General features: G+C 47.7%; 1 protein-coding gene across 4 annotated transcripts in view; it reads left to right on the forward strand.

Annotated features, from left to right (window-relative positions):
- The window catches only part of TDRD12 (tudor domain containing 12), a 269,251-nt gene that overhangs the window by 237,369 nt on the left and 4,655 nt on the right, over positions 1–27,227 (forward strand). For all 4 annotated transcript variants that reach the window (XM_068261508.1, XM_068261507.1, XM_068261506.1 and 1 more), the window contains exons 29-34: positions 1,882–2,042; positions 5,328–5,734; positions 7,565–7,622; positions 10,738–10,854; positions 14,200–14,353; positions 15,023–15,089. In XM_068261508.1, the coding sequence (XP_068117609.1) occupies positions 1,882–2,042; positions 5,328–5,734; positions 7,565–7,622; positions 10,738–10,854; positions 14,200–14,353; positions 15,023–15,089 (964 nt within the window). The remainder of the gene's footprint in view (positions 1–1,881; positions 2,043–5,327; positions 5,735–7,564; positions 7,623–10,737; positions 10,855–14,199; positions 14,354–15,022; positions 15,090–27,227) is intronic.

Here is a 27,227-nt window from a genome sequence, read left to right on the forward strand (position 1 = left end):
CCAGTAATATCAGACCTGGTGCATCGTTTCACCATCACTTCTGACTTCTTATGCTGGTTTCTGCATGCAGGGCCCATTTCCATGTGCAGCAGCGTTTCTCAGCAGGTGAGGCGAGTGGGTAAACGCTGCCTATCATTTCAGTTACTTCGTTATCCAAATCGTATTGCTGTGTACTGTGCACTGCGGCCCAATCTGAAACTGCCGCGGCTCCTACCGGCGGAATACCTTGGGGTGTCTTCTTTCTAAAATGGGGTCATTTGTGGGGTTCCTATACTGCCCTGGCATTTTAGGGGCCCTAAACCGTGAGGAGTAGTCTTGAAACCAAATGTCGCAAAATGACCTGTGAAATCCTAAAGGTACTCATTGGACTTTGGGCCCCTTAGTGCAGTTAGGGTGCAAAAAAGTGCCACACGTGGTATCGCCGTACTCAGGAGAAGTAGTATAATGTGTTCTGGGGTGTATTTTTACACATACCCATGCTGAGTGGGAGAAATATCTCTGTAAATAGACAATTGTGTGTAAAAAAAAAAAAAAAAAAAAAAAATTTCATTTACGGAGATATTTCTCCCACCCAGCATGGGTATGTGTAAAAATACACCCCAAAACACATTATACTACTTCTCCTGAGTACCGCAATACCACATGTGTGGCACTTTTTTGCAGCCTAACTGCGCTAAGGGGCCCAGAGTCCAATGAGCATCTTTAGGCTTTACAGGGGTGCTTACAATTAGGCACCCCCCAAAATGCCAGGACAGTGAACACACCCCACAAATGACCCCATTTTGGAAAGTAGACACTTCAAGTTATTCAGAGAGGAGCATAGTGAGTCCGTGGCAGATTTCATTTTTTTTTTTTTTTGTCGTAAGTTCGAAGAAATGGAAACCTTTTTTTTTGTCACAGTGTCATTTTCCGCTAACTTGTGACAAAAAATAAAATCTTCTATAAACTCACCATGCCTCTCAGTGAATACTTTAGGATGTCTTCTTTCCAAAATAGGGTCATTTGGGGGGTATTTATACTATCCTGGAATTTTAGCACCTCATGAAACATGACAGGTGCTCAGAAAAGTCAGAGATGCTTCAAAATGGGAAAATTCACTTTTGGCACCATAGTTTGTAAACGCTATAACTTTTACCCAAACCAATAACTATACACTGAATGTTTTTTTTTTTTTATCAAAGACATGTAGCAGAATAACTTTCCCGCTCAAATGTATAGGAAATTTTACTTTATTTGAAAAATGTCAGCACAGAAAGTTAAAAAAAGTCATTTTTTTTTGTCAAAATTCATGTCTTTTTTGATGAATAGAATAAAAAGTAAAACTCGCAGCAGCAATCAAATAGCACCAAAAGAAAGCTGTATTAGTGACAAGAAAAGGAGGTAAAATTCATTTAGGTGGTAGGTTGTATGACCGAGCAATAAATTGTGAAAGCTGCAGTGGTCTGAATGGAAAAAAAGGCTCTGGTCCTTAAGGGGCGAAAGGACTGTGGTCCTCAAGTGGTTAAGCAATACCAGTTGCTTGGCAGCCCTGCTGATCCTCTGCCTCTGTTTTTAGCTATAAACCCTGAACAAAAATTCAGCAGATCAGGTATTTCTGACATTGTCAAACCCGACAAGATTAGCTGCACGCTTGTTTCTGGTGTGATTAAGACACTACTGCAGCCAAATAGCTCAGCAGAGCAGCCAGGCAACTGGTATTCTTTAAAAGGGAAAAATGTGACAGCCTCCATATACCTCTGGCTTCAGGTTCCCTTTTAGCTACTTGTGGCCTCTTAACCGTTTCAGTGTTGGTTGGGTCTCGTGGTTGTAATTCCCTGCCTGTCTGACCGTGCATTCCGGCATACTTGATTAATGACTATATATCTTATTCTCTCTGTATAGGTACATGTGAGTTCACTGCCCAACCTGTCCACCTGTGTGTACGATCTCAATGTCCGCCAGGAGATCCTGTCTACCGGCATGGCAACAGACAACCCCGATCATGTGACCCAGCTGATGGCGCTGCTCACAGCTACAGAGACCCCACTGATCTCTTCCGGCAGGTCTGTATTTTTTAAGGATCTGATTTGCCATAAGGCCTGTCCCCTTTGTATATTTTTCTAATTCTTATTTCATGTATTTATTTTTATTCATCTCATATCACTAACTTGTGACTTAACGGAAAAATCCGAGCAGCAAAAAACGAGATCTACTTACCTGGGGATTCCTCCAGCCCCTGTCCCTCGCCGCAGCTCCGGTGTCCCGGGATCCCCTCCGTTTCAGATGCGACCTTGCCAGGTTGGCATTCAGTGCGCCTGCGCCTCCATTGCACTCACGTGGTCTGGAGTGTTCTGCGCAGTAGAGGCCGACCTGGCGAGGTCGTCCTATGCAACGGAGGGGATCCCGGGACACCAGAGCTGCAGCTAGAGACATATTGGCTGCCGGGCTTCTTTTGCTTCTTGGATGTTTCCTTTAACTTAAAGAGAACCCAAGGTGGGTTTGAAGAATATTATCTGCATACAGAGGCTGGATCTGCCTATACAGCCCAGCCTCTGTTGCTATCCCAAACCCCCCTAAGGTCCCCCTGCACTCTGCAATCCCTCATAAATCACAGCCACGCTGCTGACAAACAGCTTGTCAGAGCTGGCTGTGTTTATCTCTATAGTGTCAGTCTGCTGCTCTCCCCGCCTCCTGCACAACTCCAGTCCCCGCCTGCATCCCTTCCCTCCCTGCTGATTGGAGGGAAGGGACGGGGGCAGGGACCGGAGCTATGCAGGAGGCGGGGAGCAGCTGAGACTGACACTACAGATGTAAACACAGCCTCACAGCACGGCTGTGATTTATGGGGGATTGCAGAGTGCAGGGGGACCTTAGTGGGGTTTGAGATAGCAACAGAGGCTGGGCTGTATAGGCAGATCCAGCCTCTGTATGCAGATAACATTCTTTAAACACACCTCGGGTTCTCTTTAAAAGAACAAAGTACAGTGGTAGCAGGTATCTGTGTGTACACTTGGGTAATCAGTTTAGTTAACGTGGCCTATTTTGTCTCCTCTATTTCCAGTCATCAATCCCTGTAGATGGTCCTTGGCAAAGGTGGGCGGTCAGGGCAGTCTCTGCTGAGAATAGTCTGTGTGTGTTTAAGCTGCCCCGATGCTGACCGGTCCAGAATACCGGATTGTCTCAGCCAAGCACATGCGGAGCCCATAGTTCTTTTTTTTTTTTTTTTAATCTCTTCTGCACTGCCGCCCTAATTCCATAGCACAGGACTCATCAATAGCCTCTAGGCTAAAGGTGTGTCTGAGCAGGCTCAGCCCTGTACTGTCACCTTGACAGTCATGAGCCCCACAGCTGACTAGAAATGTTCGTGTATGCACCTTTACATTGCTCTCCAGAACGCCAAGAGGACGATCACATCTGGTCCTTAACTGGCTTAAAGAAAATCTGGGGAGGTGGTTCATATTTACTTACCTGGGGCATCTTCCAGTCTCTGGGCAGTCTATCTGATATAGTCCAGTGTGCCGCTGTCCTGCTCTGAAACTTTGCTGCACAGCCCAGGCTGGGAGCCTTCTTGCACTCCAGTGGCTGAGAGAGTTCTGCACATGCGCAGTTTAAGTCTGTGTACTGCGCATGTGCAGGCAGTTCCCAGCTGTGGAAGAGCGATTGAGGAGGCACACAGACTGCACAGTGCAAGCGGAGTAGACCTGACCGTTCTGAGAGGGCATCAGCACACTGAAGTGGATCGGGGGACCTGATACACAATTAGGGCTACTGGACTGATGGGGAACATTTAAAGGGAAGATCCGCGCTGCTAAAAAAAAAAAAAAACTGCACTTACCTGGGGCTTCTTCCAGCTCCTGGCAGTCGATCGGTGCCCTCGGCGCAGCTCCTCTCCCTCCCAGGCGTCCAGCAGTGAAGAAGCCGACCTCGCCAGGTCGACTTCATGTGCGTTCCACGGCGCAGGTCACGTGGTGTACGTGATGTCATCGGGTCTCTACTGCGCAAGCGCAGTAGTTCTGCGCCTGCGAAGTAGAGACCCGATGACGTCTCTACACCACGTGACCCCCCCGCCATGGAGCGCACGGAAGCCGACCTGGAAGCTGACCTGGCGAGGTCGGCTTCTTCACTGCTGGACACCTGGGAGGGAGAGGAGCTGCGCCGAGGGCACCGATCGACTGCCAGGAGCAGGAAGAAGCCTCAGGTAAGTGCAGTTTGTTTGTTTTTTTCTGCACCGTGAACCTTCCCTTTAAAGGTGCCTTTAAAAGATTGGAGTATGAGGAATTGGCATCTTGATACAAATCCTACTAGTCCATAGGACACCAATCAGATTTTGGTGCCTTATGCTAAGTAAAAGATTTTATTCCTATGGTTGCCCCTTGCAGCATACGTTTCTTGAATAACTTCTGCTGCTACAAGGGTGTCAGGATGGGTACAGACATTTTACAGAAGGAAGTATTCACACATCAGCTGCATAGAAGTACGGCTGATATGTGCAGAGGATGTAGACTCTGGTATTGCAGTTTTCATGTGATAAGGCTGGCAGTTGTAGCAGTGAAATGCCTATGTGACTTTCTTGTATTTTTTTTTTGTATGCAAAAAATAAATTGCACAGCAATTCTGTTATAAGTAAAACTAATTCAAAAAAATTTCCTCACCCCCTGCATGATTTCTGAGAAACCTTCCTAACTCCTATTTTAGAACAGGACAGAAACTTCACTATCTAGTGAGTTCTTAAAGGGGCACTACAGCGAAAAACTGTAAAATATGTGCAAACATATACAAATAAGTACATTTTTTTTTCCAGAGTAAAATGAGCCATAAATTACTTTTCTCCTATGTTGCTGTCACTTACAGTAGGTAGTAGAAATCTGACAGAAGTGACAGGTTTTGGACTAGTCCATCTCTTCATAGGGGATTCTGAGCAAGCCTTTTATTCTTTATAAAGATATTCCCTAAAAAGGATTTAAACAATGATGCCGGGCCAGCTTCCCTGCTCCCTATACAGTTTTTTGGCAGTTGGACAGAGCAACTGCCATTTACTAAGTGCTTTTTGAAAATAAATATATCCTTGAGAATCCCCTATAAAGAGATGGACTAGTCCAAAACCTGTCACTACTGTCAGATTTCTACTACTTACTGTAAGTGACAGCAACATAGGAGAAAAGTAATTTATGGCTCATTTTACTCAGGAAAAAAAATTACTTCTTCTCTGTATATGTTTGCACATATTTTACATTTTACAGTTTTTCACTGTAGTGCCCCTTTAAGATGATTTCTCCAAACCTCCTTAGATTTTCTCGGGCACTTTTGCTAAATGTCCCCTTTGTTCTTAATTCTACTTGTTCTTTCAGCATTTCATTAGATGAGCAGAAGATGGACCAGGAAAATGCCACTTGTGAGGAGAGTGGTGCAGTTCCTCCTCCAGGCCTACAGGGGGAGCTCGGTGCCAGCCTGGAGAGCACCAGCGAGGAGGGTCAGCATGCTGGGAGTCCCGCACCACATCCACAGGAGAGACAGGAGCACGGTGCAAGCCTGAATACCACCAGTGAGGAGGTTCAGCATGCTGGAAGTCCACTGCTACATCCACAGGAGAGACAGGCCAGTGCAAGCCTAAATGGCACCAGTGAGGAGGGTCAGCATGCTGGAAGTTTACCGCTACATCTGCCGGAGAGACAGGAGCTTGGTTCAAGCCTGGATCGCTCCAGTGAGGGTCAACCTGATGAAAGTCCTCCGCCACATACACAGGAGACGCAGTCAGGTAAGAGGATTGTGTCAGCACCTATATAAAATGGGTTAACCAACTGTGGAAAATAGTAATCTCAGTTAACTACTTTCGGACCGAGCTAATTGAAATCTACGCCCTGTTTTGGTGGGCTCCTGGCTGGCAGGGCGTAGATTTCAATTAGCCGCTGCTGCGAGCATCCGCAGTTTCTGACACTCCCCGCCGATTGCGACGCTCAAACACAACGTCTCTCGTTGCAGCTCACTGGCTCTGCCTGTCTCTAAGACAGGAGAGCCATGTGAGCCGGTCAGGAGCCGTTTCATTGGCTCCTGGCCATGTCTATCAATGTAAGCCACTCCCATTCGGCTTACATTGATAGACAGGGCCAGGAGCCAATAAAAGCGGCTCCTGACCTGCTCACAGGAGTGGGTGGCCCAGGTTCCCCCGGTGTACGGCGATTGCGGAGGTAAGTGCGGCGATTCGTCGGGTTTCAGCCGCTGCTGGTACCAGTGGTCTCTGGTCCTTAAGGGGGCAGAGACCGCTGGGTCTTAAGTGGTTAAGCACAAGTTTTCCTAGGGTCGGTCAGATGGGCTCTTAGCCACTGACCCACGGATGGAGGAGGAAGTGCTGCTGCCGCCGCTGGAGAGAGCCCGGGGGTGAGTAGACCTCAAAGGGCTTCAGATCGGGGGGGGAGTTTGAAGAAGAGGGGATCGGGAAGGAGAGAGAGGAGATAGTAGGAGGAAGGGAGAGAGGCCACCAACAGCCCGCCCGCATAGAAGTGGACTCCCCCCATAGAGGGGAGAGTCACTAGCCGGTACAGAAGGGACCCGCCCACCGCATAGAGGGGGAGCCCCCGCCCGGCCACCAGCCAGCACAGAAGGGGGACTGCTACCATACAAAAAGGGCCCGCCCACCGCATAGAAGGGGGAGCCCCCGCCAGCCCTGCAGAACTCTGATCCGCTGCCCAGGGATTCTCCCTGGCTGGATGCTAGTTCTGCACGCTGGGGGTAGCACAAATCGCTACCCACAGCGTGCAGACAGGCATCCAGCCATCCTGGGGAATCCCTCCGATGAGGGAAAAGTGAAGCCGGCGAGGCAGACAAACAGGAAATCTCCCTGGCGGTATTGACGAGCTCAGTTCGTCAATACCGCTTTCAGCATGTTTCTGCTGGACGAGAAAGGCTCGTCAATACCGCCAGGAAGGCTACCAGAAAAGCATAAGAAGTCCCGTTTGCAGTTTGCCACAAGCCATGTGCGGGACACAGCAAACGTGTGGAAGAAGGTGCTCTGGTCAGATGAGACCAAAGTGGATACTGGGGTGGAGTTTCACCTTCCAGCAGGACAATGACCCTAAACATAAAGCCAGGGCAACAATGGAATGGTTTAAAACAAAACATATCTATGTGTTAGAATGGCCCAGTCAAAGTCCAGATCTAAATCCAATCTGTGGCAAGATCTGAAAACTGCTGTTCACAAACGCTGTCCATCTAATCTGACTGAGCTGGAGCTGTTTTGCAAAGAATGGGCAAGGATTTCAGTCTCTAGATGTGCAAAGCTGGTAGAGACATACCCTAAAAGACTGGCAGCTGTAATTGCAGCAAAAGGTGGTTCTACAAAGTATTGACTCAGAGGGCTGAATAAATTACGCACACCCCACTTTGCAAAAAAGGCTATGACCCCGGGGTCATGACAGTGCAGCTCTGCTTTGTGTGTCTCATCGCAAAGCACGGACAGGAGAGCAAGGGGCAGGGAGTGGTGGGAAGGGGCAGGGCACATAGAGGTGGGGAAGGGGTGTTATAAAGGTCTAGAGCCTCTAGTGGTGATATTTCATTATTGCATTCACTCCTGTCTTTTTTATTCTCTTAGATAAATATGGTGACGAGCCCAGTGATTTAAAACCTGAGCAGGATCTTCCTCTAGAGAGGTTAGTTGCTTGTTTCTTACCAGTTTAGACATTTATGCTGGGTTTACCTTGACAGAAAAAAACAAAGTTCAGATTTTTGGAACGGATGCAGAAGGATCCTGTGCAAAGCAATTGGATCCGTTCACATCAATACATTCATAACGGGGTTTTTTTTGTATGTTCCAACGAGTGGAAAAGGATGGGTCCTGCACTTGGCTGGTTAAAGCGGAGGCCAACAGACTCGGGTAGCCTAGAATGGAGAGGGTCTGTTCTCACTAGGCCGGTGGTTGCATACGTTTTGCACATTTTTAATCGCCTGTTGCCTCCATTGATGCTGCTGCTGCCGTCGCCGCTCGATCCACTGCATAGAGGAAGTGCCAACATACAGATACAAGAAACCATCAGAAGCATCAGCTTAGAAGTGTTTGGAAATTGGCCAATGGGAATAGTCTCTCCCCAGGGAGGATTCTCATTGGGTCACTGAGTGGCGAACTAATGAAAAACCTCCCTGGTGCTCATGAAGAATTCTTATTGGTCTTTTGCAAACCAATGGGAGCCTGATGCTTCTAATGCTGCTCTTGGATGTGTATATCAGCGTTTTAGAGGACCTGGGCATCGGCAGTGGAACGCAACAGGTACTGAGTCGGTGGCGATGCGAAAATGGAACGTAAAAACTGTTGGAAGACTGATGCTATGTAATAAACTGATCCGTTTAACCGTTTCAGCCCACGGGGATTTTTTACCTTATGCATCAGAGCAATTTTCACCTCCCATTCATTCGCTAATAACTTTATCACTACTTAACACAATTTATTGATCTATATCTTGTTTTTTCAGCCACTAATTAGGCTTTCTTTGGGTGGTACATTTTGCTAAGAATTATTTTTTTATAAATGCATTTTAGCACTATTAATAAGAAAAAAATGGAAAAACATTTCTCAGTTTTCGTCCATTATAGTTTTAAAATATTCCACGTTACCATAATTAAAACCTATGTATTTTATTTGCCCGTTTGTCTCGGTTATGACACCATTTAAATTTTGTTCCTATCACAATGTATGGCGCCAATATTTTATTTGGAAATAAAGGTGCATTTTTTCCGTTTTGCGTCCATCACTATTTACAAGCTTATAATTTAAAAAATGTTTCTAGTATATCCCCTTCAAATGCATATTTAAAAAGTTCAGACCCTTAGGTAACTATTTGTTTTGTTTTTTTTAATTGCAAATTTTTTTTTTCCATTAAAAATTTTATTTGGGTAATATTTTGGTGTGGGAAATAAACAGTTAATTTTCAATGTTATATGTGTAAATTGTAATGTAAAAAATATATAGTTTTACTATTTGGCCACAAGATGGCCACCTTGAGTTTTTTTCTTCTTGTGCTTCTCGCTAAGCGGAAGCACAAGGAGGACGCAGAAAATTTTATTTGCAGGAAGACCGAAGCCTCTAGTAAGAGCGCTTCGGTTTTTCTGCTGGGGACACGGATCGGTGATCGGGAACCATGTTCCCGTTCACTGATCCCAGGGCTACCGGGGGACAGCACGGGGGCGCGATTGCGGCGCCGCAGCAGAGCAGCCGCCGGGCAGCAGAAATGGTTAAACAGAAAAAGGATATTTATTTTTTTCATCTGGACAGGGTGAAGCCAGCCTTTGACAGATGTATATAATGTTGGGTATACACAAGCAGATCTGCTAACTATTTTTCTACCATCTGTCAGTTTATAGCGTGGGATGTATATTTCATCAGTTTTTACAAGTACATTGAATTGCTCATCATCTGACCTGATCAGTCATGTGTGCTGGCCTTAAAAAGACCATAAGGGGGGTAAAAGAATTGATACTTACTTGGGGCTTCCTCCATCCCCATAACCACCGTTGCCATCCTCCCATGTGGCTCTATTTGCCTGCTATTGACCCCAGTAATCCTTGTTCTGTCGCGTCAGTTGGGTTCTTCTGCGCATGCCCGACTACACGAGCCCGTCGCACTCACACTGCCGGGAGTGTTCTGAGGAGCCCGTCTGATGCAACTGAATGAGGTGAACAGAGTCACGTGGGAGGACACTGAAGGCAACAGTGGTCATGGAGCTGGAGGAAGCCCCAGGTAAGTATCCGTTCTTTTACCCCCCCTCATCTCAGGTTGCCTTTAACCACCTTGGCGGTATGATTATTTTCAGATTTTGTTAAAAAGCAGTGTCATTTTTGCAAAATCTTTTAAACCCTAAAAATCATACCACCTGATAGATAGATCTGCGGCAGCCCTGCACATTACACACCTCCCATAGATCCAGCTCGGTGTTAACGCTCTGAGCTGTAGATTTCCAGCCCGAGCCTGACTCGGGGTTACCACTAAGGGAGGTTAAAGGAGTACTGTAGCGGGAAAAAAGAGTTGAACTTACCTGGGGCTTCTAATGGTCCTCCGCAGACGTCCTGTGCCCATGGCGGGACCAAACAATACTCCAGTCCCCTCCTCCGGCTCACTCAGTACAATCTGCGCCTGCGCAGTATGCTCCCGGTGACGTCAGCGGGAGCGAGGATGCGGCCGCGCAGGTGCAAATTTTGGAAAAGAACCAGCGGCGGCATCCGTGAGTGGCTGCGTGGGCACAGGACGTATGCAGAGGACCGTTAGAAGCCCCAGGTAAGTTCAACAATTTTTTTTAAGCTTTCCCTACAATTGGATTTCCACCTAAAGTTCCACAACGATTGATTCCGTTCAGGAAGGAATAGATTCCCACCACACACAGCACATCAGAACTGAAAATCAATCGAACTGCGACGCTGATCATCCACTGCTCCTGCCCCACTGCTCCTGTCCGATCAATGCTTTCAATCGATTTTTGGTCAATCGAGCAATTTGAACATTTGAAGCACTACAGTGGTTTCCCATCAGATTCAATCACTGAATCTGCAGGGGATCAAATGAGAAAATCGATTGTGTGTATGGGCACATTTTAGGTTGGCAGTACACAAGCAGAGGTCACAGATGTTCTCTCTGCTGTCACCTGAGCTCCTATGACTGCTTTGTTCCTCTTTTTGACTCTGCTGGTGACATCAGCGACTTGTTCCCTCTTTTGCCCTGGGTCTGGGGATAGGTACTGGCTTTGCCCTTCAGTTATCTGTATATGTTTCATTTTGCAGTGTCCACCCAGAGGTGAAATGGTTTGAGCGAGGAGATACACTGGTCCTGACTGTGAAAGTCCAAGGTGGAATAAAAGACCACATGTGCACCTTCCAAAGCGACAGAGTGCTATTCAGGTAAGGAATGGTTTATTATTTGCAGGGAGGCGTTGCTACAACTTTCCGACCATGATAGTCACATGATGAAATACGGTTGTTGCTGATTTGGACTGGCCCAATCCCAAGCTGCATATAAGTAGCATGCATGCCAGAATTATTAGCATGTCTCTCACCACTTCTAGTCCCCATCATGTCATTACACAAGTATGTTGCTTAAAGTGAACCAGAGACGCTTCGTCTCTGGTTCACTTTAAGCAACCCTGCTCTCTGTTTCATTATTTACTGTTCAGATTGCTTCTTATCAGCCCAGATAAAATCCCCGACTGAGCATTCAGTCTGGCTTTGCTATGACTCAGCTATAATGATTCCTGAGCAGAGCCACAAGGGAGCAGGTTTGGGCTTGAAAAGACATCACAGAAGACAGAATCGGCTATAAAGATTCCTGAACAAAGCTAGACTGAATGCTCAGTGGGGGATTTTATCAGGGCTGATAACAAGCAGGCTGAGCAGTGAAGGATGAAGCAGAGAGCAGGGTAGGTGTTTTCTCTAATGTTCCCACTGATATATATGGTGAAATACATGAGGGTGCTTCGTCTCTGATTCACTTTAAAGAGACTGAAAAAGTAAAAACCCTTCTGGGAGATACTTGCCTCGAGAGGGAAAGTCTCAAGAGTCCCAATGAGGCATTTCCCGTTCTCTTAGCCTGGAGGAATGCAGCGCTGGCTCCCCCAGAAGTCCCTTGACAAGGGTGCGCAGGCAGTATTTACCTACCGCAATCCTGCACAGGCCCACTAGCGGCTCTTCGATCGGGTAAGGTGGAAATAGATAAGCCCCATTGATCCGCTTTGCTGCGCAGGTGCAAAGGACTCGTGCCTGCGCAGTAGAGTGGATACTATAGAGCTCAGCTATTTTCGCCTTAGCCCAAACGAAGAGCTGCTGCTGCGCCTGTGCAGGATCGCGGTAGGCAAATATTTACCTCGCCGCTGTTCGGAGGGGTCGGATGACGGGATGAGCCTCATTAGGATCCAGAGGCTTCCCTCTTCCAAGGTAAGTATCCCCCAGAGATGTTTTTGTTTTGTTTCAGGTTTACTTTAGTTAAATGGAACCTGAAGCGAGAGGGATATTAAGGCTGCCATATTTGTTTCCTTTTAATCCATGCCAGTTGCCTGGCTATCCTACTGATTTCCTTGGCTGCAGTAGTGTCTCACTCACACTTCTGAAACAAGCATGCAGCAAATCCAGTCAGAAACATCTGATCTGCATGCTTGTGCCGACTTTATGGCTAAAAGTATTGGAGGCAGATGAACAGGACAGCCAGGCAATCTGCATTGTTTAAAAGGAAACAAATAGGTCAGCCTCCATATCCCTGTCACTTCAGGTTCTCTTTTTAAGAGGCCGCATAACATGTTGGTGTGGTGAGTTTGCATAGTAAGAGAACCAGAGACAAAGCACCCTCATGTATTTTACTACATTTATCAGTAGGAACATGACAGTAAACACCTACCCTGCTTTTAATTTCATTCTTATCTGCTTAATTAGTCTGTTAGCAGCTGTGATAAGAATCCCCGACTGGCTCAGTCTAGGTTTGACCTGGAATCATGATAGCTGAGTCACTCTTCTGTAGAGTCTTTTCAAGCCCAAGCCTGCCCCCTCCTGGCTCAAATTTCCTGCTTTGCATACTGAGAGCTGTGATGACATGGGAGGGGCTGCTCCTGCTGAGAGAGAAGCTCTGAAACAGACAAGTGTGGCTGCAATATGATCTGTGTGCACTCTGCCTGCATAGATAATGATGATGACTGCAGTTTCATTCCTATGAGAGACACTTCCTACAGGCAGCTGTACATCATACTAAAATGAAAGCACACAGATAAAAGACTGCAGCAGCCTTTCTCATAGAGCCTAGACAGCACATCCAGAACAACTCATAACCCAGAAGCAGAAGGGATATGAGCTGGCGGCCATATTGGATTTTTCCTGGAGCAATAATGGATAAAAAAACACTAAAAGGCACACCAGAGCGGCAAAATTATCAGGTAGAGCATTTATTCTTTACAAGCTATCGACTGATATGTTTATTTAGTGTGAAACGTTCATCTCTGGTTCCCTTTAAGCCTCGTACACGCGTGACACCTGATAACGACCACCTCAGCTGATAATCGGCGTGTGTACGGTAATTGACGATCTTCAAGCAATCCGCTTGCCGGATCGCCTGGCCAAGCGATAGCCAACTTCTTTGTGCACGCCACTACCCCGGCACACTCCGTATTATTTCTCTCACTTTGAAAATGGGTATCCCGAATAAATTATTATGTTTTGCTCTGAGTCTGTTACAGGTCCTCTTTGATATCAGTTTGAAGAGACTCTGAAGTCTCCTAAAATCCAACTTTTTATTAAAACATTTAACTTTAGCACTATCAGCCCTGCTAAAACGCCGCATCCCAGCGGCAGAAAGCTGTTTACAAACCCCCCAAATCCCCGGGGCAAAATGCGAGGATCGCTTCCTCATAGAGGCAGAGCTTAGGGCTGTAGCTCTTCTGCTACTCACATCAATCCCCGCTGATTGCCGCCTCTCCCCCGCCCCTCTCAGTCTTCCTTCACTGAGAGAGGCAGAGATCCGCGGGAGATTGACACTAATGGAGGCAGAGCCTACAGCTCAAAGCTCTGCCTCCCCAGGCAGCAAAATCCACGACCAGGAAAGTCGTGGATTTGCCCCCGTGTTTGAGGGGGTTTGTAAACCGCTTTCTGCCTCAAGGATGCGGCATTCTAGCAGGGCGGATAGTGCTAAAGTTAAATGTTTAATAAAAAGTGAGATTTTAACAGGCTTCAGTGCATTTCCGAGTGAGAATGCTGTGTAATGTCCTAAATCAATTGCACCTATAACAAGGATTCTGTAACTGATGGCGCTGACTAGAACTATAGTCTATGCCCGATGTGGGGCTGCGTTTACGTTTATAAGTTTCTGTATTTCAGGGTTTGTTTTTTTTTACATTAAAATTCGATGTTAAGCATAATCGGATCGCATCAGGTTCTGATAAAACAATCTACCCATTATACTCTCCTGAGCAGTTTTGTATGAGGGCCAGTTTCCCCACAGGCAAATCGCGCGGGGAAACTCAGCTATAGGAAACAATGGCGCCGCTGGCTGAATCGCTTACCTTAGAGATTCGGCCGACCTTGCCATCCGTTTCCATGCGGGAGGCTGAGAATCCCATAGCCGGGCTTATGGGATTGGTCAGCGTTCCTGCAGACGAGGAAGTTCCGCCGCGCGTCTCCCAGCCAAGCACGCCACTAGTGGAAACGGGCCCTTAATGTTTAAGTTGAAGGGAAATGGTCATGTGACGCATAGTTTTTGTTTTTTTGCAGCTGCCACGCTTCAGGGAGGCACTATGTTGCAGATTTGGGACTCTTTAAAGAAATTGTGTCCGATAAAGCAAAGTGTTGTGTGAAGTCTGGAGAAGCCGTCATTACACTACTTAAAAAGGGATCCGAATCCTGGACACGGCTCCTGGCCACAAAGGTTTGTTCCATTATTTGTGTGTGTGGTCACTGCCGGTTCTAGACTTTTTGCCGCCTGAAGCAATTCATTGTGAGGACGCCTTCACCCCCCAATTGTGTGCAGACCGGAGAGGAGAGACACATCGGGCTGTGCATTGCTGGCACTATGCTTACCTCCCTCTGCTTCTTCTAATACCGCCTCTCCTCCCTGCTGGCCCGCAGCATCCTGACTCTGATCACTAGGATGCCGGGTATGTGCAGCACCGGCGCCGCATCACTAACCTGCTTTCGGCAGATTAGCGATGGGATCACCTGCCACACATCCTGCTTCCTCTCTGACTGCGGCGGCACTTCATGTGACCAGACAGCACGTAACAGGTCACATGAGGCACCACTGTAGCCATGGATACAGGATGGGCGGATGGAGATCCCATTACTGGAATGCTGAGAGCAGTGGACTGAAGCAGCGTTGCACATCTAGAGAGGGTGACATTTGTGGAGGGGAGCTGCCTCTTGTCACCCTCTAATTGTTGCTGCTTTGAAGGATGTGATTCTTGTTGCTTCATGGAAGGACTGGCCCTGTATGTGGTATTTCCTATCCAAGCTCCTAGGTTTGCTCCATTATCTGTGTATGTGGTAGCTCCTATCTTCCTTCTCCAGACTAATTTCTGCCGTTGTCCCCTTTTTTTAGAATAAAAATGTCAGCTATGACTATGACCAGCTGGAAGACTCAGACGAGAGCTCCCTATTTTATGGAGGTAGAGTCCAGAATTTATTTTGTAATGCTGATTGTTTCATGATATGCTAAGATTTATGTAAAGGATAAAAAGGTTCATTAGGTAAGGACGGACTTAGTTCAGCACTGCCATACTTGCCTCACCCTTCACAGCTGCTTCCATCTCGTCTTCGGATTTTTGGGGACTGACCGCGCTGGATTGGGGCTACACAGGAGGATGAGGGAAGCCTCTGTAGAAGCCAGAAGCTTCCCCTCCCAAGGTAAGTACCCCAAAGGGGCACGCTTTTTCCTTACAGGTTCTCTTTAAAGGAAAGGTCCGAGCAATATTTAAAAAAAAAAAAATCTACTTACCCGGGGCTTCCTCCAGCCCCTGGCAGCCGATATGTCCCTCAATGCAGCTCCGCTTCCAGCCGTTTGCCTGGGTTCCCTGCTGGTGCAGATGCCGATTTAACCAGGCCGGCATCTTCTGTGCAGATCGCAGTCACGCTCACGTGGCTTGGAGCGCTTTGCGCAGGCGCAGAAGTACTGCGAGTGCGCAGAACGCTCCAGATTACGCAAGTGGCACAGCCGCGCGCGCACTCAGGCGCAGAACATGCAGGTCTGCATCTGCAATGGAAGGGCCACCGGCTGGAAGTGGGGCTGCAGTGAGGGACATATGGGCTGCCAGGGGCTGGAGGAAGCCCCGGGTAAGTAGATTCTTTTTGTGTGTGTGTGCTTTCTCCTTGCATTTGTCAACTGAAGCGAGGAAAAATCTCAGCTTAGAGAGGCGTGCGAGTTATGCGGGCGATAGTGCAGCGTAGCGTGCGCTTCTAACTTACTCGCACTTCTAAGTAACGGCCGCTCTCCTGAACTTGCCCAGAGTCCCAGCGGGTCCCGTGGTTTTAATGGACGTAATCCCAGCACTTTGATTGGCTCAATAAGCTGCCTGTCACTCCAGGAATGGTCCATTTGGGCTCTTTCTCTCTTCAGATACGATCATAAAATCAGACATTCCGATCAATAAAATACTGTATTCCAATCCACCATAGAATCCTTTCACGACGATTTTCTACAAATACTGCATGGTTTTCTCTACAATTCGTAAAAACCTCAAGTTTTGATAGTCTCTGCCAACTCCATTCAGGGCTATGATGTACGGCGTTCTAGGCTCTCTGTGGACCTGTGATGGGATTTAGTGCTGGCTCCCTGTTATAGGGCTCCTCAATTGTCTATTGCTGGAAATTATTCAGCCGTTTAAGCTACATGCAGATGAGTTAAAGCTGTCCTTATAAACCACACTCACTGAACTAATGATGTCAACGTTCTTCTCAGCAGCAACAAGAGAAAGTGTGTAAATAGCTCAGCCTGCCCTCTTGTGGCCTCCTATATTCTGCAGCTATTAGCCATGCTCATGAAAGGGAACAGAAATAAAGATCTTTTTTGATCATTGCAAATAATCTGAGAACTTAGAAAGCCTGCCATGTGTAAAGTTTCTTGAAGGTCTTCTAAGCTGTGGCAATTAAATATATTGTTTAGAAAGACTAATAGACAAATTCAGGGCAAGGAGAGACAGTACAACTAAACATGCACATCTAAAGGGAAGTTGGGGATGCCTCTTTTATTGTAATGCTGTCTCTGCAGGGAGAACAGCCAAATGTAACAACTCAGGCAGCTCAGTAATGTAGCAACTCCTACAGCTCAGTTCGGAAAATCCTGCATTTCTACTGCACCTGTAGCTAGGGTGCTATCCTGGCTACATTGGATGTTGAATCCCTTTATACCAACATTTCACACGAGGATGGTATTGCAGCTTGCCAACATTTCCTTCAGCTAAAATGATAACAATAATATTTTTATAGCGCTTTTCTCCCTGGGGACTCAAAGCGCTGTGACCCTGCATTATGCAGTCTCAAAGGCTAGGGAAAAAAGAGGAGTTTTTAGCCTTTTTTTAAAGCTGTCCAGAGAGGGAGCCTCTCGTACTGATTGTGGAAGTGAGTTCCATAGAGTAGGGGCTGCATAGGAAAATTCCTGGGCATCAAATGTTAAGTGTATCCTGGGAGTAATCAGCTTCATCTTGTTGGCAGAGCGGAGGGTGCGTGGAGGGGCATAAAGTTCCAATAGATCCGCTATGTATTTGGGTCCCATGTGGTGTAGAGCCTTGAATGTCAGCAGGCAGATCTTACAATGGATTCTCCATTTTACTGGCAACCAGTGAAGAGTTTGCAGTACTGGGGTGATGTGTGAGCTGCGGGGGGCATTGGCTAGGAGTCTGGCTGCAGCATTCTGTACTAGCTGTAAGGGGCGCAGAACCTTATCTGTAGATCCGATGAACAGGGCGTTGCAGTAGTCTAGGCGGGAGGATACGAATGCATAACCCAGGACAGGTTCATGCATCTATCAACAGAGCCCACACTACAACTTATCAAGTATATACTAACTTGTAACTATTTTTCATTTGGGAATGATATGTATCTACAGACAATGGGCAGTGCTATGGGAAGTAGGATGTCACCCCAGTATGCAAATTTGTTTATGGCCAGATTGGAGGAAAATTTCCTTTCAACTTCTGAAATTGAACCATGGGCTTACTTCAGATTTATAGATGATATCCTATTAATCTGGACAGAATCACAGGAAGAATTAATCAAATTCCACAAAAACTTCTCAGAGCACCACAAGAACATCAGTTTAACTCTCAACTTTTCATCCTCCCATGTCAGTTTCCTGGATACCACAATTTATATACAAGATAGATTTTTACAAACATCAATCTACCGTAAACCAACTGACCGGCATATTTACCTGAAGTGGAATACAATTCTTACATTGCTTACTGCCACTATACTTATAATGTCCTTGACGTGTAATATACACACTGTCTGTCCTTGTATTGTTTTTGTTTGTGTTTGTTAAGCAACTGCCAAGACAAATTCCTTGTAGGTGCAAACTTACTTGGCGTAAATAAATTGATTCTGAATAGTTACCACCCAGAACACACCAAAAAATCTATTGTTTACAGCCAGGCTCTGAAGTATAACCGAATATGTTCTAATTCAGAGGACAGAGACAGACAACTTATGTTGCTACGTAATATATTCATAGATCAGGGATATCATCCACAAATCGTTGACTATGACATACACAGAGCAACTTTAAAATCTAGAGAGAAACTATTGAAGTACACCCCAAAGACTGAAAGCAGTCCCAATAATGGACACCTACAATCCAAGATTAAAGATGCTGAGGAAGATACCGAAAGCCCTGCAACCGATACTCCAAAAAGACAAACGCCTGATGGAAGGTTTTCCTGATTTACCACTGCTTGCTTTCAGACAACCTCCCAATTTGAGACAAATGATTATCAGAAGTGCATTATCTACACCAGAATTTCAGGCACATTAAAAAAAAAAAAAACCAAAGCAACTACCAGTATATGCTGTTCAACCACCTGAAGTTTATTACAAATTATTGATCAATTCACATAGGTCGATCAAAAGTAAAAATAGGACCTGTTCAAGCTTGTACATATTGCACACACCTATATTGCACAATAATCATTATGAAGGGACTTCCCCCAAAATGTCTCCTCAGGAGGTCCGAGATGACTGTGCCCCGAACAGAACACCATTGTTACAATATTAACCATGTCAAATCCACACATGGGAAGAGGCAAACACGGACACTTACAATGCCAAGAGATTAAGCATCTAATATGCCAATTGCTTGTCCGTTTGTCTGCGTCGTCCCATGTGCCGACAATAATGGTGGTCAACAGCAATTTGAATGCACCACCCCATGCCCCCCTATGCCCCCCCGCAAATCACAGCACCATGCCCCAACCACAAGCGATACCCCAAAGATTCTGTCATAAGGGGTCGTCACCCCTAAAAAACAAAAATGAAAATGAGATCAAAGTTAATGATGTATATGAAAAGATTCCACAAGAGTTCCCAATCAGGACTTCAATTGTATTGAACAAAGTTCAGCATCAATGTCATCATCATAGCAGGATATGAAAGATCACTGGCTTTTTTTCCAAGAGTCTTTTCAACACAATAAGGCTGGTGCACCTAGCCAAGTTGCTATATGTAGATTACAGGCCTATGTTGATGAAAGAGATCGTTCATTCAGCAAAGCCGTGCATCTCACCATCCAGGTGTCAATGCATACAGTGTTCCTCCATGGAGCTCTGTGGATATTGGTATCATATAAACTTTTTCTCATAGTTACCACCTCCTGTCTTAATACGAGATGCAATGTCCGCATAGACTGCTAGGCCGGCCCAGCTAACCGCAGCGTCCGTGATGTATGTCTGCGGGAGTATTCCACTCAGGGCCTTAAGCCTGTGTCCTCGCGTCCAAGCGGGAATCCAATCTTAGGGGATACACGTCATAGTCCCGGGCACCGCGCCCCGATCCAGCGGGAGGGCAGAGAGGCACATCTCAGCGCGTGACGCAGGCCTACGTCGACGCGTTTCGCCCCGCCCAGGGACTTCCTCAGGACGTACTGCGCAACTGCGCTGGATCACATGATCGCCTTTTATGCGACCCGGAGGTCGCTTCCGCCAGTAGTTCTTTTAAACACCAGACATCATACTGCGCAAGTCTGTTCATCCAGATGACATCATATGGCACAATTTACGTATTCAGCGGATACACATGCACACATAGCTCCCCCTGGTGGCGTTGATATATATATACAGTCCCCTGCATCTTTCAATATATTTGCACATAAACACCAAACACCCATGCCCAGAGCGGAGCACCATTCCATCATTGCCATCTAGTGGACATTATTTAATTTACCTCCACTCTATTTTAAAGAAATCAGACCATAGTACTATATCTCACAGGGACTATCTGTTTGTGCATCTGCACTTCAATATGTGCAATAATACGTATAATAGTCATCCCATTATCATATAAAACAGATAGCATTTTCAACATAACTTCAATAAGTACCAACCAGGGCCGATTAATTCAAAAACACCTTTAAATTGAGGTCCCTATTTAGGCCTTTGGGATATAATGTGTCCAATGTGTATATCCAATAGCTTTCTTTCCTATACAGTATAGAATCAGTCTTCTCAAACCTGATACTTGGATTTAGGCAATATATACCTTTTGCCTTCAATCCAGCGGGGCTGGATTCATGAAATTCAGCAAAGTGAGTGGAAATAGTTTTGTCTCTTTTCTCTTCCTTGATAGAGTCATTAATGCTCCTAATGTGTTCTTGTATACGGGTTTTAAACTCTCTTTTAGTTTTCCCTATATAGTATAAACCACAAGGGCATGTTAACTGATAGACTACATGTGTAGTATCACAATCTATTCTACTAGTGATTTTAAACTGCTGTTTGTTGCTGGAATCGTAAAACACATCTGTTTCATCCACAAAGGGACAGACTGAACATTTACCACATCTTATCATACCCTTAATACTCAGGGAGACCCTATCCCGGTCAGGTTTGTACTCAGATTGTACCAATAAATCAGACACATTTTTGTTTCTCCTAGCGGTTAGCATCGGTCGGGGGCCCACTATTGTAGCGATCTTATCATCTTTAAGCAATATATGCCAATATTTTTCCAAGATTTCTTTTAATCTGTTCCATATGTGGCAATCATTCTGGGGAAATCCTCTACTGCCACCTTAGGCTTTTTCATCAATAGCATATGTCTATCCGTATGCAGGGCTCTATATAGGGCTGATTTCAACAATTTATGTGGGTAACCCCTTGCTCGTAGTCTTGCCCTCAAAGCTTGAGCTTCTTTTAAGTACTCTGTTGTTGAAGAACAATTCCTCCTAATCCGGAGGAATTGTCCAATGGGTGCAGCTCTTTTTTGTGAATTTAAATGGGCACTATCGTAATGTAAAAGTAGGTTCCCTGCAGTTTTCTTTCTATAAGTCCTAGTAGACAGTAGTTGGTTTTTTTCAGGCACATTACCCTGCAATAACACAAAGTGTGAGACCTGCCCTTATATCTTGTGCACAAGCCAAATGCAAATACCAAACTCACAGAAATATCCTCAAATGCAAGACCAATTTTCCTGTGAGTCATCCAATGTTGTATACATGATACGCTGCATGAAATGCCCCTCAAGAGGAATCTATATAGGAGAAACAGGACAGAAACTGCGCACAAGAATGAACCATCACCGCTTTAAAATTAATGAGGGTAAAATGGACACACCGGTGGGCCAACACTTCAGAGAGCTCCAAAGCTGGAAGGGTTAAGCGACAGGAGCACATGACCTGGACGGGTGAAAGGTGACCCCAGGCATTTTGATAGGTTATCTAGGGTCAAGGTGACAAACAAAGGCGGGCAGAAATCTGCTAGCCTTTGTTAATTACAATTGGGAGGACAAAGGGACTTCCTTTCACTTCAGGAGAACAACAGAGCAACACCATCAACAGCAGCAGCATCAGGAGCAGGAAAAGGCCCAAGGGCAGGCAGACACACAAGCATCCCGCACAAATACAGTAAGGCACTATCTTATCTTAGCTGGGGTGATAGTAACTGGGCCCAGAGGGGGACATTGCAGCCTCGGAAGCATAATTATGGAGGCTGCAGCACTGGCCGAGTTGTTGGAGAGGGTCAAGAGGCAGGCCGAGTCCGGGGGTATGGGGTGGATAGTGGGCCAGATGGGGTACCTTGACTCCCAGGAACTGCAGGCCCCACACTTACCTCCAGTTAGAAGTCGCAGGGCTCCCTCCCGATTCAGCCCATCGGGCTCCCCGGTCGGTAGTAGGACCGGTAATACGAATGGCAGCCAGGCCCAGAGTCCTCGGTCCCAGCAGCCCATCCCCGCAGCTTCTGCCATCCCCCTCAGCCCGCCTTTGGCCGGACCGGCAAAAAACAAAGGGGGAAAAAGGCCAAATAAAAAGGGAGCGCCAGCCATAAAGCAGGCAAAGGCTACTCCGGCGGCCAGCCACCGCATGCCCGATCAGCAGAGGGGGGTGGGCCCGGCGCCGGCCGGTGACATCAACCGCAATCCTCCCTGTGCGGACGAGACCTCCCCCCCATATCCTCCCCCCCGGGCACCGCTTCATCCGTCCCCGCCGGCCCTCTTGGATCCGCCTCCAGGACCAAGCAAATCTGCTGCGGGGCGCGCCAGGCCCCGAAAACATGGCGCCTCGCCGGCCACGCCTCCCGTAGCCCGCACTCCTCCTTCCCTAACCAGCGCTCCACCGCCTATAGCCCCGCCCACCAAGCCCCGCGCATCATCTGCGCGTCACGGCAGGCGCCGCAAAGATGGCGTCCTCCATGATGCCGTCCAGCCCGGCCACGGTGCAGGGACTCCACTGGACGCACGGACCTAGCGGCAGTGTCATACACTGCCCACCAATGCGGATGCTCCCTCCGCTAGCCGTCCTCCCCTCCCCAGCACCCCCAGCCCACGATCAAGCTCCAGCAGGCCTCGCAACAATAAAGGCCTATATGCCGAGAGACCCAGCCACCCAACTCACCCCGGTAGCATACCCACACCACCCGCAACACGTTCCAGACCCCAATCAAAGAAAGGAAAGGGGGCTAGTCGGAGCAAGGGTGGGGTGATAGCCACACACAAAAAGGGGGTGGAAAGGGGCAGAACAGGGGCCATCAGTCGGGGAGGAGAGAGAGAAGGGATTAGAGGGGACACATTGAGGGGGTCAGAACCATCCCCAAGTATGGCAGGCTCCGGACGGAGCCGTGCTTACAGGGACACCCGGTCCAGGAAAAGAAATCGGAGCCGGTCAAGGGACGACAAGGCAGGCTCCCCTAGGGGCAGTGCCAGGAGACCACGGAGATCGGTGACAGCAGAGCCGCAGGAGGGCCGTGGTCCCAGGAGCCACGACACACAGGGGGACCCGCAGGCTCTAGGATGTGTCGAGGGGGTGGCCACGCTGCTACTACCGCAGCTGCAGCGGATGATTCGTCATGGCTCCAGACAGCCCCTGGAGCAGGATGCTCGGGGTAGATGCTCACCAGGACCCGGAATGGAGGCGCCTTTGGCGGCAGATGCAGGTGAGGCGAATGCTTCAGAAGAGGATACAGATGCAGATTTCTTAGAAAATGACTATTGCTGTGGGGGAGAGGGGAGGGGGCACGGGTTCTTTCCCAGCGAAACTCAGCCTAATAGACAGGTGACTGATCCACCATCGGACCCCGGCTTAGGGGAGCATTTACTTTTGTTACAGAACATGAGGGAGGTGCTGGCGGGAATGCAGAGCAGAGTGCAAGAGGAAGGGAATAGCGGGGATTCACCCAGTAGTTTGAGGAGTCGCAGCAGCTCAAGTTCCAGCAGCGCCAGCGTAGATAGATCATCTCGCGCAAGCAAAAAGAGACGGTCGCGGAAGCGTAGCGTTTCAGACGCGGCTAAAAGAAATACCTATGTGGTCTACGAAGGCCCCCTAGGTACACATTTAAAAAAGAAAATGAGGAAAAAAGTGTGGAAGCGGGAATACTTTGATATATTCTCACTCCTCCCCCTGGATCGCTTCTCTATGGATAAATGGGAAAGAGGGAAGGAACATCGTAGAGACAAGGATGAGTTCAGGAGGAGGGTTCGATTGATCCCTCGAACATTTATCAACTGGTTGCAGGCATTTGTTACCATGGGGAGCATAATTGGGGAGAAGACACCAGAGCTATGCTCCTCCCTATTTTGCTACCTAGACAGTATAATAGATGCGTATCGAGCCTATGGGGGGACAGCATGGTTAAAATATGACGAACAGTATCGCCAGCGCATGGCGTTGTGGCCCTCATTGGGCTGGGACCAAAAGGACCTCCCCCTGTGGACACGCCTTTTCACTGACCCCAAAACAACCTCGGCCGGCACGCAAGGGGGGTCTGGATACGGGATACTGAGAGGGAACCAAAACCCCTTTCCCGGGACCGCCGGCGGTCTCCAGTCGGGTTCGTCGGCACCAAGAAAAAGCGGAGCATGCTGGCTTTACAATAATGGCGCATGCAAGTGGGGCACCAGCTGCCGCTATAAGCACGAGTGTTCGGCCTGTGGCGGACAAAACCATACATGGGAAAAGTGCTTCAAACGACTTAAAACAGCGCAGCGAACGCACGGACAGGATGGAAAAGGGGAGGTCGCCGGTGAACATCGTAGAGATGCTACCGTGGCTAGGTAGATACCCAAATAGGGAACAGGCAGATCTCTTGATACATGGTTTCACTAATGGCTTTCGTATACCCTCTCAAACCGCTTCTCCAACGACACATTGTAAAAATTTAAAATCAGCCCTGGAATTCCCACTCATTGTACAGCAAAAATTAGCCAAGGAGGTAGAGTTGGGGCGCATGATTGGTCCTTTCCGGACCCCTCCTATTCCCAACCTACACGTTTCTCCCCTGGGGGTTGTACCAAAAAAGGAACCCGGTAAATTTCGCATGATTCACCACCTCTCCCACCCAAAGGGGGAGTCGGTGAATGATGGAATAAGCGCCGACCTGTCATCAGTAACTTACGCCACTTTTGACCACGCGGCGGCCCTGGTCAGGGACATGGGGAAAGGGGCTCTTATGGCAAAGGTTGACATCGAATCAGCCTTCCGGCTGCTGCCTGTACACCAAGATAGCTTGCACCTCTTGGGCTGCAAATGGGATGACTCGTACTACATAGACTGCTGTCTCCCAATGGGATGTGCCATATCCTGCGCTTATTTTGAGGCCTTTAGCACATTTCTAGAATGGGTGGTACGAAAAAGGTCCGGCCTAAAAGGTCTGGTACACTATCTAGACGATTTCTTGTGCGTTGGCCCCGCAGGTTCAGATGACTGTAGTACAGTCCTGGAAAACTTGGTCACTTCCTTTCAGAGTTTCGGGGTACCATTGGCGCCGGAAAAGACAGAAGGCCCCTCTGAGATAATAAAGTTCCTGGGCATCGAAATTGATTCATTGGCCATGGAGTACAGGCTCCCGCAGGACAAGCTGACCGATTTAAGGGGGGAGATCGATAGGGCAATATCTGCAAAGAAAATAACTCTGAGGGCCCTACAATCTTTGTTAGGGAAATTAAATTTTGCGTGTAATGTCATGCCAATGGGCAGGATTTTCTGTAGAAGATTAGCCTTCCTAACGGCCGGGATAACAAACCCGCAGCACCATATTAGGATAAAGGCGGAGGGAAAGGAGGACCTAAGGGTGTGGAAAAATTTTCTAGACAAATACAACGGCAGAACGCTGTGGATGCAGAAGCCATTACCCAGCGATCAAATGGAGCTTTTCACAGACGCATCAGGCAGTGTGGGGTTTGGAGCATATTTCCAGGGACAATGGAGCCAGGGCAGGTGGCCGCCCGCCTGGCAAAGATCTCCTTTCATACGTAACCTAGCCTTGTTAGAATTTTTCCCACTAGTGGTCGCGACAGAGATTTGGGGCCCAGCCCTAGCAAACAAATCGGTTATATTCAACACCGACAATATGGCAGTGATGGCCATAGTGAACAAGTTGACGTCCAGCTCAGAGCCAGTGGTCAACCTGGTCAGACACTTTGTACTGCAGTGCTTAAAACACAATATCAAATTCAGGGCTGTGCACCTACCGGGAATATCTAACGGTATAGCAGATGCTTTATCTCGTTTTCAGCAGGAACGCTTCCGAGAGCTGGCCCCACGCGCAAGTGCCTTACCAGTACAGGTACCACATCATCTTTGGGACATCATATCACCGTAATGGCAAACTGGGTGAAACATTCATTAGCGGAAACCACGTGGGAGGCCTATTCCCGGGTATGGAGGCAATGGGGGGGGTTACAAAATAGATTAGGACCCGGGCAAGCGGGTTGGAACACGGACAGGGATCGCCTACTAACATTTTTAGGGGAAATGTTTCAAAAGGGCTGTTCGCCAGCAGTAATAGATAGAAGCATGGCGGCCTTAGCATTCATGTTTAAGCTATACGGAGGGAGGGATGTGACAAAGGACTTCCTTATACGTCAGGCAATAAAGGGTTATCGCAGGCGCCCAAAAGCAGCAGATAAGAGACGTCCCATCACCCTCCCGTTACTACGGGGGATTTTGGTCAGCATTGACAAAATATGCCTAACCGACTATGAAAGACATTTATTCAAATTGGCTTTTTCATTAGCGTTCCACGGGGCACTACGCCTGGGTGAATTGGTTAGTAAGCGTAAAGACGGCCAGGGGGGATTGCAGGTCACAGATGTTTCACTACAAAAGGGTACCCTATTCATCCGGATACCAAAGTCAAAGACAGATCAGAGAGGGAGAGGGATTACTCTAGCGCTGAGCGCAGTTCCAAATTCCCCCGCATGCCCTCTCAGCCTATTTCGACAGTTCATACACAAACGGGCTGCAAGGGGCGGCCCATTGCTACAGCATGAGGATGGGGCGTCCTTGTCTCGCTACCAATTCATTGCAGTGCTAAAACGATGTCTAACTGAGGTGGGTTGCAAGGCGGGTGACTATGGGTCCCATTCATTTAGGATCGGAGCAGCCACAGAGGGGGCGGCTAGGGGTATGAGCGAGCATTCCCTTTGCAAGTTGGGTAGATGGAAGTCGAACAGGTTCAAGCTGTACATACGCCCTCACCTCGTGGAGCACTATTAAAAAGCTGCGTGGGGGGGAGGGGGGGCGTTTGGGGGGCTTACAAACAAGGAATTACCATTTTTTCTGTTATGTTATTCAATTATTGCCGTTGCAGGTACAACCAAACCCAGATGCAGAGTATGGATATTGGGGCACTCCTACGTGGTGTGGGCGGAGAGAAGGGCAGCACAACGCAACGGGGGAGAAACTTAAGTCTGAGTACTGAGGACGTGGAGGCGCACTGGTTTGGGTATCCTGGCCTCACCATAGAGCGGTTGAAACTAAAATTTTTCAGGTTGACGCGGCTATGGGGCCCCCCAGACGTCGTGATACTGCATATAGGGGGGAATGATTTAGGCTGGCTCTCCACGTATCGGTTGATGACAGATATAAAATACTTTATGGTGCGGGTGCGGGAGCTCTTCCCCAAGGGGCTAGTGGTCTGGTCTGAAATGATCCCTAGAATGTGTTGGCGCCCCCCAGTCCCTTACACAAAAATTAATAGAGCCCGTTGGAAGGTGAATAAAGCCATTGCTAAGTTCGTATGCAAGAGAGGTGGGGTGTCTGTCCGACACAAATTACTGGAAAAGGACTCTTCTTTCTTCAGGCACGACGGTGTCCATCTGAATGACAT

Source organism: Hyperolius riggenbachi, chromosome 11, assembly GCF_040937935.1.
Source record: "Hyperolius riggenbachi isolate aHypRig1 chromosome 11, aHypRig1.pri, whole genome shotgun sequence".
NCBI lineage: Eukaryota > Metazoa > Chordata > Amphibia > Anura > Hyperoliidae > Hyperolius > Hyperolius riggenbachi.